Consider the following 15,101-nt stretch of genomic DNA (forward strand, 5'->3'; position numbering starts at 1 on the left):
CGTAGTGCTCATCACATCAGTCCGTGGGCTACAGGCTGTGCACACACACAGATCACATCAAACTTTCCCCCTAATCAGTCATCTACTGGGGAGACAAGAAAATAAATAACTTATTGACTGTGCTCTGACTTCACTGATTTCACAGGAAGAGGAGAGATTTAGGAAGCTCTGAGTGTGTGTTAAATCTTGTGGTATCTCATTTTATCCCCAGCATCACTGAGAGAGTGTGCGACTATAGTCTTCAAGACAGCACCTAGCTTAGTGTGACCTACAAGTAATCCAGGCAGGGTTCCTACCCAGGCTCTAGGTCCTGTGTCACTCATGGCCTGTCTCCACTTTGCCTCTGCGTCTGTTTCTGAACACTGGACTGTTTATTTTGTGTAAGAGAAGCTGGAAGTGACTGTCAGTATGGTGGGCCTTGAGCTTGCTTACAGGAGCAGTGTAAAGCGAGGAGGGATGTGTGTGCTCCACATGCCACCAGGGTTTTGTGTGCCTTGATGGAAGGCTGTGGAGTTTTCCCCCCACAGTTTCCAGCCTTTCTTGAGTATTAGCGATGTGGCTAGCCACGGGATGGCAGGCTGGTCTCACTGCTGGCTGGTGTCAGCTTAGCAATGCAGCTATAAATTAGAGATCCATCGTTTAGGAACAGTGGCCAGGAAGAAACACATAGAAAATACAGAGATGTACACTTGTGCTGCACAGCTCCATTATCCTACATAACCCAGCTGCCTGATTCAAGAAGGGGAAAGCGGGCTTTAGTCACAGATGAGGACTGGCTGAGGAGAGAGCAGAGGCTTTGGGCGACGTTAGTACCAGGGTGGCATATGAAGAAAGCAGACAAAGGGCTTACCACGGTAGCTTTTGTGTCAGAGAGGTAGGAACGGGTGTTTCTTACTTCGAGAAGGGAAATAGCTGTACTGTCTCAAATAATGTACCAGAGGTGTGAAGTCAGACTTGCGTGGGCGTGAATGCCGAGGAACTGACTGTCACGTTGAAAGGGAAGAGGCAGGGTGTTCGTGGTGGTAGACTCCTGGAGGGGGTTCGAACGCGTCAGCACCAGTGAGGATGTTTTCAGTTCAAGGCTCAGGGTTTCATTGCTGACTCCTTAATAGGGTGACTTGTGATATTCGGAGAATGTGTTGAGATGTCTTGGAACTGAGTGACATTTGTTGTCATTTGATAGTGTCAGGAATGGCGTTGAATGAGTTTCCAAGAGAGTGTTCTATGGACTCCCAAATCTGTGTTAAATTTGGGACATCAGCACATTGTAGATTGATTGATTATTTATTTATTATTTAATTTTTGGGACAAGGTCTCACTGTGTAGCCCTGGATGGCTGGCCTGAAATTTGCTATGTAGTCCAGATTGACCTTGAATTCACACAGAAACATAGATCTGCCTCTGTGTCTGTTTCCTAGGTATTTAAATGTGTTTGCCACCACCGCCAGCTCAGTTACTTAATTTCCCTCCAGCATTCTAAGAGTTAAGAATCACAGCTGTCAGCATCTTCAGCTATTACTTTTCATTGGTAGTTTATGGAACTTATTTTATATATAGGTTATAACATAATAGTTTATGGACATCAATAATTTTAATAGTAATAGTAGTGCTATTTTAAACTCGGTAAAACAAAGTATAACTGGGAAAGGACACTGTGTTTCTTCTCTTTTTGCTCTAAAAACAAACAAACAAAACCTCTCAAAAAATAAAGCTCACAGGGCCTTGTTGTGTAGCCTAAGCTAATCATGAACTGCAGATCCCCCTGCCTCAGCCTCCTGCTTGTGTGCCGTCCATGTCCAGCATGTTCTAAAGTGACCATGGAGCAGTTGGGTCGGTTCCATGATTGGGTTGCAGGGTTCCAGGCACTTGGTGGTTATTACTAACTCTCTCTCTCTCTCTCTCTCTCTCTCTCTCTCTCTCTCTCTCTCTCTCTCTCTGTGTGTGTGTGTGTGTGTGTGTGTGTGTATACATCTGCCTCTGCATACGCCTGATGGAGCACGTGGGGGCCAGAGGACAACATGAGGAAGTCTGTGGGTCCCAGGATCTGATTCAGGTTGTCAGCTTTGACAGTGTGAGCTTCACCCTCACTATCTTGCTGCCCCTCCCTGCCCCGTTTATATATTTTTTAATACCAGTTTCTTCAAATAATTATCCATATTAGGTTTGATTATGTTTTTTGGCTTTCTAGGGTGATGAATATTACTTAAGGTGTTTTTTTGTTTTTGTTTTTTTGTTTGTTTGTTTTTTTTTTTGTAGTTACTAGCAAGAGACTGCTTTCCCCAATCGGTGACTAAAAAGGAAGGGCTTCTTTCTTTCTGTGAGCTCTTGTTTAATCCGCATGTGTAGATCTAATTGTGGATTGAAATGCGATGATTCTTTTGGGGTTGGGGGTTTCCAGTTTGGTTTAAGGAATTGGGCTAAGAAAATCATAACAAAACATTAAGTAAATCAGGTTTTTAATCTGATATTTAGGGATAAAGTTAATGTAGGTATCTTTACTATAAATTCTTGTGTAGGCATATTCTGAAAGCGTGGCACTGAAGGACTCCCTGTATTATATTAGAGATGTATGTATGAGCTGTTGTCTTTTGGCTTGAATAATTTACAAAGAATTCCCAGATCAGCTTTTGGAAGCTTATAACAGAATATATGCAGGACCGTGTTCCCAGGCTGTATGCAAATCTCCTCAGTCATACTCCCTGGGATAGGAAAACTGAGGCTGTTTGAAGACATTAGGCACTAGAAAGAGACCAGGCAAAATTTGTGTGTGTGTGTGTGTGTGTGTGTATGTGCACGCGTACTCGTGTGTATGTATCTTGGAGGGAGGGGGGGAAAGGGAGAAAAGCAGGATTCTTTGAATACAAAGGAATTTCAAAGTCTTAACAAGTACTAAAACCCAGTCTGGCAGTGGACTCGGCTGTGGCCTTTAGAGCATCAGAGCATGTGTCTTGTGGGCTAGAAACTCATCTACATTCAGCATTGTGGACTGCACCTGGTGGGAAATACGCCACCAGAACAAGCCACTCAGGTGCTTGAGGACATTTGACTGCAGGGTGCCCGGTGAGGCGCAAATCATATGTGAGAAATGAAAATGGCCACACTCTAGCAATACTCTCCCAGAAGGAGAGATGAGGGCAAACATACATTACTTAAGGGTCTGTGTGCTCATGAGGACTACCTTGGCCTGCATTCTGTTCTGGAAAAGTCTTGATTTTAATTGAAGAGTTGGTTTCTTTATAGAGCTAGCCGTGAAGGGATAGGGGAGGCCGGGATACATCATCACGTGCTTTCATTTTCTAAGCAGCAAGTGCACAGAGGGATGGACTTGGCGTGAGGCTGGGTACCTGATCAATAGGACGGACGGAGAGAAGGGTAGCATTAAATAGTACCTGCATATGAGTAGGTGTGCGCTCTCATACATAAGGTCTCAAGCAAGCCGATGCCTTTCGAGTAGAGGTAGTATGCATCTCTCATTCGTGATTTCTGGAATCTCAGCATTAAGCTAACAGTTCTGACTTGAGTGCAGATTAGCTACATTTTTAAATAGGATCAAGTTGCTGAGACAGATATTACAAAGCATGTCTGTTTACTGCTAAGCAAGCACTGCACTGTGTTGGCATCCTAGGGCCCTCATTCTTACCAGGTTAACCCTTTCCTTTTCATTATGGCCTTAGGTAGAGTGAGGTGAGCTTGACCGCTCCTGTGTTAGTGCTGTCTGAGTGGCTGTGGGCACGGGGCTGCCGCAGGGCCCTGCTGATGGGCCTGAGTATACACTGCCTCTCTTGGGCCACCATTCCCTTGGCTGGTTTGGAAATTATGAGCTCGAACCTTGATATTTCACACTGTCAAAGAAAGTCTTGCTTTATTTTTGGAAGGAAAATCTGGAGAAGAATTACACCCTACTTTCACAAGCATACATTGTAATGTAAATATTCTGAGGGAATGCCTAGTTCTAGATTTTGCTGTTAGCACAGACATGCCAGCATGTGTGTTTGTGTGTTAGTGAGGATGGCAGTGTATTGGTTGAATAAAACCATATGCTGTTGTTCATTTTCAGTTATTTTATGTCCAAAGTTCTTGTTTGCTGAAAGTAATAGTTTAAATCCCTAGATTTGTAATTTTTGACCATTTCTCTCTTCCACACAGTTGGTCTACACAGGATCTGTACCCACAGATCTGTTAGGGGTGGTATCTTTGCTGAGCCAGGTGTGTCCTACAGTGGCCTCCTGGGAGCTGTTCCTTTCTTCTTACCTGCCACTAAGTCAGGATGTGCGCTGCCCGCACCCTGCACTGTGGCTTTGGGATCATGATGCCTTTCTCCCCCAACAGATCTTCCCTGCAGTCATGATGATTGTTCATTCCTGTGTCTCCAACACCATGCAGTGCTCAGCGCTACACAGTTACACAGTGCTGTGCAATACACAGTGCTTAGCGCTACACAGTGCACAGTGCTACACAGTACACTATGCTACACGGTGCTCAGTGCTACGCAGTACACAGTGCATGCTCCTGATGCTAAAAATCACCAAAGACAGCACACAGCTGTCATCAGATCACTAAAAATGAATGGTGAGATCCAGGGTGACCCAGAAGGAGAAGTGACCACCTGCAGTCTTGTGGTGGGAAGCGGAGGGAGGAGAAACAGGCAGTTCTCACCTCCCTCAGCTGCCCTTTGTGGGGCTTCCTGCTGCTGCACTCTCCTCACCCCACCAACGTGCCTGTTCTGCCAGCGAGGCATTCTTTGCAAAGCTTAGCAGGTACCTGTCCTAGCCAAATGTTGGTACAGGCTTCCCACCTTCACTGTGTGGCCTGCTGTGTTGCTTCCTGAGAGCACCTTCTCTTCGATGACAGCATGCTCTTTGGAACTCTGAATGCAGTTTTGTCACCTATCACTCTGTCTGCTCCTTCATCCCCTGCCCCCTTGCCTTTCAAACTATATTCGACTGCCCTTACACTCTGGATCCTCTACCTCGGTCTCCCAAGGGCTGGAATACAGGCCACTTGCCATTCTAGCTGGGCTTTACTTGCCAGTTCATCCTGTGTTTATTGAGCATTTACTTTGTGCCTCTTTGCTATAGGAACCTTCCCTTTCACGTCAGTGTCACTGTCGGTCCCCAGGCTCGCCCCATTGCGTTTTTCTTAATGTCCTACCACCTGTCTCTCATGACTTTGCAGACTCCAAGCCTTTGTGTGTGTGCCTGGAGTCTGGCCTTGCAGCCTCTTATCACTGTTGCCTGCTCAGGATCTCTGTCTCACCTGTCCAGGGTGGCATCTGGCCGTGCTTTCAGCCACCTCCTGAGGGAGCAGTCCTCATATATGGCTCTGAATAGAGCCTTCTGTAAGAGCACCCAGTGGGTGGTCAGAAGAGACAGCCTGAGATGGCCTCCCAGCCTTTTGCTTGCACTCTGGCCTCAGCCCTTTTCATAGATTTACAGCCTGCATCATACCTACCCTGGTAGCTTCCATGTCCTTGGGCACACCAGGCAGGTTAGTTTCTGAAGTTGGAGGTTTGTATCACTCTCTCCTCCCTGAGCCTGGATTCTCTTTAGTATGCAAATCTTCCTGAGGGTCCCACATACTTACCCTGTGTTCTGGGATCTGGGCACACAGTAGATATCCACACTTGACTTTGGGAGGAAGTATCTGTCTGTGACTGAGTATGGACCCAAGGCCTCTGGTGAGCGCTTCCCTTCACAGCTCTGCTGCTTTGGTGAGCCCAGCTTGTGAAGGCCCCACTTGACGCCCTGCTCCTACTTCTCCCGGATGGCCTTGGCCCTGAGGCTCAAGGACTGACTCACCAGACCAGAAATAAAGTTCTCAGTCCCAGCTTTGAGCTGGTGTGCTCGGGATGGTGTTTACTGGTGTGTGACTCATAGTCTGCCTCTTACTGCTGCACACTCACTCACTTTGGAAATGTTTATCCATTTTGCTTTACCTAAAATTCTTCTTTTTTACTTCAGTGAATACTTGGGGTCGGGCAGCGGCTTGTGGGGGCATGAAGGCTTCATCAGGATTTGTAGGCTCAGGTCTAAAAAGTCATTTTTCCAGGATACTTTGAATCAACATTGCATTGTTTTCCATATGCTTTTAGGATTTTTAAGTACCTATTAGTACCATTTTTCCTTTGTATTGTTTATTTCAGATCTGAATGTTAGTAAAAGAAAAAACTGTCTTTTCCCTTTAATGTTCTGAGGTTTTACTTTTGGAATTGTGGTCTTTTATCTCAAAATGTAGGTAGTTGTATTACACACATGTATTAAAGTACAAAGACTGCATGTGTTCTACATAACCCTGAATAATCTTGCTTCTTTGTGTTTTCCCTCACAGGGCAGTCCCATGGATCCAATGGTGATGAAGAGACCCCAGTTGTATGGGATGGGCGCTCACCCCCATTCCCAGCAGCAGAGCAGTCCGTACCCAGGAGGCTCCTACGGCCCCCCAGGCGCACAGCGGTATCCCCTTGGCATGCAGGGACGGGCTCCAGGGGCCCTGGGAGGCCTGCAGTACGCACAGCAGCAGGTCAGCGCTGGCTTCTCTCTGTGCCTACGCATACTTTGTCGATAGCTTTTGCTTTGCTCTTGATTTCTACCTGTTACTGGTATTAGAATTTGGGGTTGTTTTTGTGATGTTTCTTCTTTTTTCTTTTACTAAAGGTGGAAAGTTGAACTTGCAATAAAGTAGGTTATTTTCACTCTTTTCTTTCTTCTTTTAATAAATGGAGATTGAACTTGGAACGAAGTAGACCAAGCTCCTGCTTGGTAGAAGGCATTCTTGCTCCTCCTGGCGACCTTGGTCTTCTCTCATTTCTGAGGTCAGAGCCCTGAGCTGCTGAGTGTGAGGAGACGTCTTAGGCTCACATTCCCATGCACTTAAAGGTTTGTTTTGCTCTGCCTGTTTGAGTCTGTCTGGTGGTGTTGGCCCAGACTGCTCTCCAGTGTAGCCTGCCAGTAGTGGCATTCCAGTTGTGTGCCACCAACCTAGGCTACAACTTCCCCAGGGAGTTACTTTGCATTCATTTCTTAACAGACTATTTTTGTTGTATGTTCTAGAAGAGGTTTCTGTGTTTTATTTGTGAATTTGGTTAGTTGTCTTTGGATAAGAGAGGTCTTTCCTGTTCTTAAACAAAAGATCTCATCTTTTTCTCCCCCTCCAGAATCACGTGGCTTTAACCACACGTGACAGCCATCTTCCAGCTACATCAGCTCATGGCCTCGTGGGTTCTTAGCGGCTCCTTGTTAGACAGGCCTGAGGAGGCATGGGCCCTGGTTGGAAAGGACACAATTAGATCCAGACTGTCAGGGTATTTAGTGACTAGGAACACCAAAGTAGCTATTTACAAATTGCCACAGCATGCTCGGCATCCCCAGGGAGTGTGAGGCTGCTGGGGGAATGTATTTTACTGCCTCCAGCCTGACGTCCTGTCATGCCGCCCCTTAACCCATGGCAGCCGTCAGAAGCCCTTCCTCACAGGACATTCTTCTCTGCAGTTCACCAGAGCTCTTGTGCGAGGGAACAAGTGGGCAGAACTTTGGTTCTCTCTGAAGTCTGTCTCTTCGTCTGGGCCGTCTTCTGTAGTTGAGCACTGTCTGTCCTCATCTTGCACTTATAGGGAAAGATGGGATTGGCCGAGCCCTTCAGCCCTAGCGCGAGTCCTTAGACTGCAGTAAAGAACAATTCCAAGTGTGAGCATCAGTTACCCCAGGTTAGCCCTTCCCCAGGCTTTATTTCTCCGGAGTTGAAGCTTCTGAGTGTGTGTGTGTGTGTGTGAGTGTGTGTGTGTGTGTGTGTGTGTGCGCGCGCGTGCGTGTGTTGGGGCGGGTGGGGGAGGTTGGGGAGGAATTGATGAATAAAACGTGACAGCTCTCACCTGTTCCTCAACAAGAACCTTTGTCTTGTTAGAGCTGACTTCCTCTCTGTAAAGGGAGAAGCCCCACACAGCTGGAAGCTGCAGGCCTCCCTGTACTTGCAGCTCATTGATGGGGTGAAATGCTGACTGCTACAGAGAGGCCGAGAGCACGTGAGGGCAGTGGCTGGGGAGGAGGTGAGGACAGTGGCTGGGGAGGAGGTGAGGGCAGTGGCTGGGGAGGAGGTGAGGACAGTGGCTGGGGAGGAGGTGAGGGCAGTGGCTGGGGAGGAGGTGAGGGCAGTGGCTGGGGAGGAGGTGAGGGCAGTGGCTGGGGAGGAGGTGAGGACAGTGGCTGGGGAGGAGGTGAGGACAGTGGCTGGGGAGGAGGTGAGGGCAGTGGCTGGGGAGGAGGTGAGGGCAGTGGCTGGGGAGGAGGTGAGGGCAGTGGCTGGGGAGGAGGTGAGGACAGTGGCTGGGGAGGAGGTGAGGGCAGTGGCTGGGGAGGAGGTGAGGGCAGTGGCTGGGGAGGAGGTGAGGACAGTGGCTGGGGAGGAGGTGAGGACAGTGGCTGGGGAGGAGGTGAGGACAGTGGCTGGGGAGGAGGTGAGGACAGGGGCTGGGGAGGAGGTGAGGGCAGTGGCTGGGGAGGAGGTGAGGGCAGTGGCTGGGGAGGGGGTGAGGACAGTGGCTGGGGAGGGGGTGAGGACGGTGGCTGGGGAGGAGGTGAGGACGGTGGCCGGGGAGGAGGTGAGGACGGTGGCTGGGGAGGAGGTGAGGACGGTGGCTGGGGAGGAGGTGAGGACGGTGGCCGGGGAGGAGGTGAGGACGGTGGCCGGGGAGGAGGTGAGGACGGTGGCCGGGGAGGAGGTGAGGACAGTGGCCGGGGAGGAGGTGAGGACAGTGGCCGGGGAGGAGGTGAGGACGGTGGCTGGGGAGGAGGTGAGGACGGTGGCTGGGGAGGAGGTGAGGACAGTGGCTGGGGAGGAACTGAGGACAGTGGCCGGGGAGGAGGTGAGGACAGTGGCCGGGGAGGAGGTGAGGGCAGTGGCTGGGGAGGAGGTGAGGACAGTGGCTGGGGAGGAGGTGAGGACAGTGGCTGGGGAGGAACTGAGGACAGTGGCCGGGGAGGAGGTGAGGACAGTGGCCGGGGAGGAGATGAGGGCAGTGGCCGGGGAGGAGGTGAGGACAGTGGCTGGGGAGGAGGTGACGACAGTGGCTGGGGAGGAGGTGACGACAGTGGCTGGGGAGGAGGTGAGGGCAGTGGCCGGGGAGGAGGTGAGGACAGTGGCCGGGGAGGAGGTGAGGGCAGTGGCCGGGGAGGAGGTGAGGACAGTGGCCGGGGAGGAGGTGAGGACAGTGGCTGGGGAGGAGGTGAGGACGGTGGCTGGGGAGGAGGTGAGGACGGTGGCTGGGGAGGAGGTGAGGACAGTGGCTGGGGAGGAGGTGAGGACAGTGGCTGGGGAGGAGGTGAGGACAGTGGCTGGGGAGGAGGTGAGGACAGTGGCCGGGGAGGAGGTGAGGACAGTGGCCGGGGAGGAGGTGAGGACAGTGGCCGGGGAGGAGGTGAGGACAGTGGCCGGGGAGGAGGTGAGGACAGTGGCCGGGGAGGAGGTGAGGACAGTGGCCGGGGAGGAGGTGAGGGCAGTGGCCGGGGAGGAGGTGAGGGCAGTGGCTGGGGAGGAGGTGAGGGCGGTGGCTGGGGAGGAGGTGAGGGCGGTGGCTGGGGAGGAGGTGAGGGCGGTGGCTGGGGAGGAGGTGAGGACGGTGGCTGGGGAGGAGGTGAGGACGGTGGCTGGGGAGGAGGTGAGGACGGTGGCTGGGGAGGAGGTGAGGACGGTGGCCGGGGAGGAGGTGAGGACAGTGGGGAGGAGGTGAGGGCAGTGGCCGGGGAGGAGGTGAGGACAGTGGGGAGGAGGTGAGGGCAGTGGCTGGGGAGGAGGTGAGGGCAGTGGCTGGGGAGGAGGTGAGGACGGTGGCTGGGGAGGAGGTGAGGACGGTGGCTGGGGAGGAGGTGAGGACGGTGGCTGGGGAGGAGGTGAGGACGGTGGCCGGGGAGGAGGTGAGGACAGTGGGGAGGAGGTGAGGGCAGTGGCCGGGGAGGAGGTGAGGACAGTGGGGAGGAGGTGAGGGCAGTGGCTGGGGAGGAGGTGAGGGCAGTGGCTGGGGAGGAGGTGAGGGCAGTGGCTGGGGAGGAGGTGAGGACAGTGGCTGGGGAGGAGGTGAGGGCAGTGGCCGGGGAGGAGGTGAGGACAGTGGCTGGGGAGGAGGTGAGGACGGTGGCTGGGGAGGAGGTGAGGACGGTGGCTGGGGAGGAGGTGAGGACGGTGGCTGGGGAGGAGGTGAGGACGGTGGCTGGGGAGGAGGTGAGGACAGTGGCTGGGGAGGGGGTGAGGACAGTGGCTGGGGAGGAGGTGAGGACGGTGGCTGGGGAGGAGGTGAGGACAGTGGCTGGGGAGGGGGTGAGGACAGTGGCTGGGGAGGAGGTGAGGACGGTGGCTGGGGAGGAGGTGAGGACGGTGGCTGGGGAGGAGGTGAGGACGGTGGCTGGGGAGGAGGTGAGGACAGTGGCCGGGGAGGAGGTGAGGACAGTGGCTGGGGAGGAGGTGAGGACGGTGGCTGGGGAGGAGGTGAGGACGGTGGCTGGGGAGGAGGTGAGGACGGTGGCTGGGGAGGAGGTGAGGACGGTGGCTGGGGAGGAGGTGAGGACAGTGGCTGGGGAGGGGGTGAGGACAGTGGCTGGGGAGGAGGTGAGGACAGTGGCTGGGGAGGGGGTGAGGACAGTGGCTGGGGAGGAGGTGAGGACAGTGGCTGGGGAGGAGGTGAGGACGGTGGCTGGGGAGGAGGTGAGGACGGTGGCTGGGGAGGGGGTGAGGACGGTGGCTGGGGAGGGGGTGAGGACGGTGGCTGGGGAGGGGGTGAGGACGGTGGCTGGGGAGGAGGTGAGGACAGTGGCTGGGGAGGAGGTGAGGACAGTGGCTGGGGAGGAGGTGAGGACAGTGGGGAGGAGGTGAGGGCAGTGGCTGGGGAGGAGGTGAGGGCAGTGGCTGGGGAGGAGGTGAGGGCAGTGGCTGGGGAGGAGGTGAGGGCAGTGGCTGGGGAGGAGGTGAGGACAGTGGCCGGGGAGGAGGTGAGGGCAGTGGCCGGGGAGGAGGTGAGGACAGGGGCTGGGGAGGGGGTGAGGACAGTGGCTGGGGAGGAGGTGAGGGCAGTGGCTGGGGAGGAGGTGAGGACAGTGGCCGGGGAGGAGGTGAGGACAGTGGCCGGGGAGGGGGTGAGGACGGTGGCCGGGGAGGAGGTGAGGACAGTGGCCGGGGAGGAGGTGAGGGCAGTGGCCGGGGAGGAGGTGAGGACAGTGGCTGGGGAGGAGGTGAGGACAGTGGCTGGGGAGGAGGTGAGGACAGTGGCTGGGGAGGAGGTGAGGACAGTGGCTGGGGAGGAGGTGAGGACAGTGGCTGGGGAGGAGGTGAGGACAGTGGCTGGGGAGGAGGTGAGGGCAGTGGCTGGGGAGGAGGTGAGGACAGTGGCTGGGGAGGAGGTGAGGGCAGTGGCTGGGGAGGAGGTGAGGACGGTGGCTGGGGAGGAGGTGAGGACGGTGGCTGGGGAGGAGGTGAGGACGGTGGCTGGGGAGGAGGTGAGGACAGTGGCTGGGGAGGAGGTGAGGACAGTGGCTGGGGAGGAGGTGAGGACAGTGGCTGGGGAGGAGGTGAGGGCAGTGGCTGGGGAGGAGGTGAGGACAGTGGGGAGGAGGTGAGGGCAGTGGCTGGGGAGGAGGTGAGGGCAGTGGCTGGGGAGGAGGTGAGGGCAGTGGCTGGGGAGGAGGTGAGGACAGTGGCTGGGGAGGAGGTGAGGGCAGTGGCTGGGGAGGAGGTGAGGACGGTGGCTGGGGAGGAGGTGAGGGCAGTGGCCGGGGAGGAGGTGAGGACAGTGGCTGGGGAGGAGGTGAGGACGGTGGCTGGGGAGGAGGTGAGGACGGTGGCCGGGGAGGAGGTGAGGGCAGTGGCCGGGGAGGAGGTGAGGACAGGGGCTGGGGAGGGGGTGAGGGCAGTGGCTGGGGAGGAGGTGAGGGCAGTGGCTGGGGAGGAGGTGAGGGCAGTGGCTGGGGAGGGGGTGAGGACGGTGGCCGGGGAGGAGGTGAGGACAGTGGCTGGGGAGGAGGTGAGGACGGTGGCCGGGGAGGAGGTGAGGACAGTGGCCGGGGAGGAGGTGAGGACAGTGGCTGGGGAGGAGGTGAGGACAGTGGCTGGGGAGGAGGTGAGGGCAGTGGCTGGGGAGGAGGTGAGGGCAGTGGCTGGGGAGGAGGTGAGGACAGTGGCTGGGGAGGAGGTGAGGGCAGTGGCTGGGGAGGAGGTGAGGACAGGGGCTGGGGAGGGGGTGAGGACAGTGGCCGGGGAGGAGGTGAGGACGGTGGCCGGGGAGGGGGTGAGGACGGTGGCCGGGGAGGAGGTGAGGACAGTGGCTGGGGAGGGGGTGAGGACGGTGGCCGGGGAGGAGGTGAGGACGGTGGCCGGGGAGGGGGTGAGGACGGTGGCCGGGGAGGAGGTGAGGACAGTGGCTGGGGAGGAGGTGAGGACAGTGGCTGGGGAGGAGGTGAGGACGGTGGCCGGGGAGGAGGTGAGGACGGTGGCCGGGGAGGAGGTGAGGACGGTGGCTGGGGAGGAGGTGAGGACAGTGGCTGGGGAGGAGGTGAGGACAGTGGCTGGGGAGGAGGTGAGGACAGTGGCTGGGGAGGAGGTGAGGGCAGTGGCTGGGGAGGAGGTGAGGGCAGTGGCTGGGGAGGAGGTGAGGGCAGTGGCTGGGGAGGAGGTGAGGGCAGTGGCTGGGGAGGAGGTGAGGGCAGTGGCTGGGGAGGAGGTGAGGACGGTGGCTGGGGAGGAGGTGAGGACGGTGGCTGGGGAGGAGGTGAGGACGGTGGCTGGGGAGGAGGTGAGGACAGTGGCTGGGGAGGAGGTGAGGACAGTGGCTGGGGAGGAGGTGAGGACGGTGGCTGGGGAGGAGGTGAGGACAGTGGCTGGGGAGGGGGTGAGGACAGTGGCTGGGGAGGAGGTGAGGACGGTGGCTGGGGAGGAGGTGAGGACAGTGGCTGGGGAGGGGGTGAGGACGGTGGCTGGGGAGGAGGTGAGGACGGTGGCCGGGGAGGAGGTGAGGACAGTGGCTGGGGAGGAGGTGAGGACAGTGGCTGGGGAGGAGGTGAGGACAGTGGCTGGGGAGGAGGTGAGGACAGTGGCTGGGGAGGAGGTGAGGGCAGTGGCTGGGGAGGAGGTGAGGACAGTGGCTGGGGAGGAGGTGAGGACAGTGGCTGGGGAGGGGGTGAGGACAGTGGCTGGGGAGGGGGTGAGGACAGTGGCTGGGGAGGAGGTGAGGACGGTGGCTGGGGAGGGGGTGAGGACGGTGGCTGGGGAGGAGGTGAGGACGGTGGCTGGGGAGGAGGTGAGGACGGTGGCTGGGGAGGAGGTGAGGACGGTGGCTGGGGAGGAGGTGAGGACGGTGGCTGGGGAGGAGGTGAGGACGGTGGCTGGGGAGGAGGTGAGGACGGTGGCTGGGGAGGAGGTGAGGACGGTGGCTGGGGAGGAGGTGAGGACGGTGGCTGGGGAGGGGGTGAGGACGGTGGCTGGGGAGGAGGTGAGGACGGTGGCTGGGGAGGAGGTGAGGACGGTGGCTGGGGAGGAGGTGAGGACGGTGGCTGGGGAGGAGGTGAGGACGGTGGCTGGGGAGGAGGTGAGGACGGTGGCTGGGGAGGAGGTGAGGACGGTGGCTGGGGAGGAGGTGAGGACGGTGGCTGGGGAGGAGGTGAGGACGGTGGCTGGGGAGGAGGTGAGGACGGTGGCTGGGGAGGAGGTGAGGACGGTGGCCGGGGAGGAGGTGAGGACGGTGGCTGGGGAGGAGGTGAGGACAGTGGCTGGGGAGGAGGTGAGGACAGTGGCTGGGGAGGGGGTGAGGACGGTGGCTGCAGCAGTGCGTTGCGATTGCTCCTGGCTCCCAGCCTGCTTTTGTCCGTGTTTCCTGAGTTGTGAAGTCTCCCCTGGTGAGAGCTGGAGAGTCATTTCTCTCTTCCTAAGTAAGTTCAAGTCTTGTTAATTTTAGACGTTGTCAAGCTAGAGAGCCAGATAGAGAAAGTTTGTGAAGAATGGTTACCAAGGAAATTTCTTTACATGGTTGTCTTCCTCATATGTGTAGGGCAAAAAATAAGTCTGCACTAAAATATAATCTTACTTTACTTACCTTCTTTGTTTTCCATGACTCCCATGATTCTTACACACTTTTAAAATCTGATAACTCTTAGATTTATTTGAAAGGACAAATTGCTGATCAACCATCAAATATGGTGGCAAGTAGTTGTTTCTCTGTGATTTTAAAAACATTAATAATTGTGTGTGTGTGTGTGTGTTCATACATATGTATGCATCGCAGCATGTGTGTAGAGGTAGGAGAACAGCCTGTGGGCCCTGGTTCCGTCCTCCCGTTGGGTCCCAGGGATTGAACTCATTTTACTAGGCTTGTTGGCATCCTTGCCGCTCAACCATCTCTCCTGCACTCAGCACAGTTTTAATTAAGATTGCAGCTCAGGTAGTTACTGCTGACCAAAAAGAAATAATCTAATGCAGGTGCACAAATCTTTCTGATAATGAAAAGAAAATAGTGTATTTGGTAAGAAAGTGAATATTCTGGCTGCATAAATCTCAGGCTTTCATACCAAGTTAATCAGAATCAGGGCTCTAATCTGCCACATTTTACCCTTTCACTTACTTTTAAGACTGCCTTGTCTCATTTTGAAATTTCAAAGACTAAAAATAGCTGGGAATAGATTTCTATTTGAATGCTTGTTAATGTTGTAAAGGAGGTAAAGCTTCGGGTATTGATTTTTCTCCTCCCCTTCTGGTCCTGTGTATTGAACTGAGCCTCACACACGCCAGCAGAGGCTCAGCCACTGAGGCACACCCCTCCCTCAGTACAGAAGCATTTATAATACTAAATCCGTATAGCAGTTCCTAATGGCTGGAAACACAGTGATTAGTAAAGGTTTTGAAAAATGAGTTATTAGATCGCACGTGTGCACACCCCCACAACGCCCCCCAACACACATGCCTTTAAGCAAGTGTACACGTGCACGTGCATGTGCCTGTTTAGGAAAGGGTTTGAAACTGGCTTTACTCCACAGTGTAGCCAAGAGTAGTCTCAGGCTTCTGATTCTCCTTCCTCTATCCCCCAAATGCTGGGGTTACAGGCATGTGCCACCACACTGGGCTTTGGATTATAA

The 15,101-nt window shown here is 55.3% G+C and overlaps 1 protein-coding gene across 7 annotated transcripts in view; it reads left to right on the top strand.

The window, feature by feature from the left end:
* The window catches only part of ARID1B (AT-rich interaction domain 1B), a 356,628-nt gene that overhangs the window by 40,306 nt on the left and 301,221 nt on the right, over positions 1-15,101 (top strand). For all 7 annotated transcript variants that reach the window (XM_084777436.1, XM_084777433.1, XM_084777431.1 and 4 more), the window contains exon 2: positions 6,328-6,519. In XM_084777436.1, the coding sequence (XP_084633562.1) occupies positions 6,337-6,519 (183 nt within the window). In that variant the 5' untranslated portion in view covers positions 6,328-6,336. The remainder of the gene's footprint in view (positions 1-6,327; positions 6,520-15,101) is intronic.

Source organism: Acomys minous (genome assembly GCF_964271855.1).
Source record: "Acomys minous genome assembly, chromosome: 3".
NCBI lineage: Eukaryota > Metazoa > Chordata > Mammalia > Rodentia > Muridae > Acomys > Acomys minous.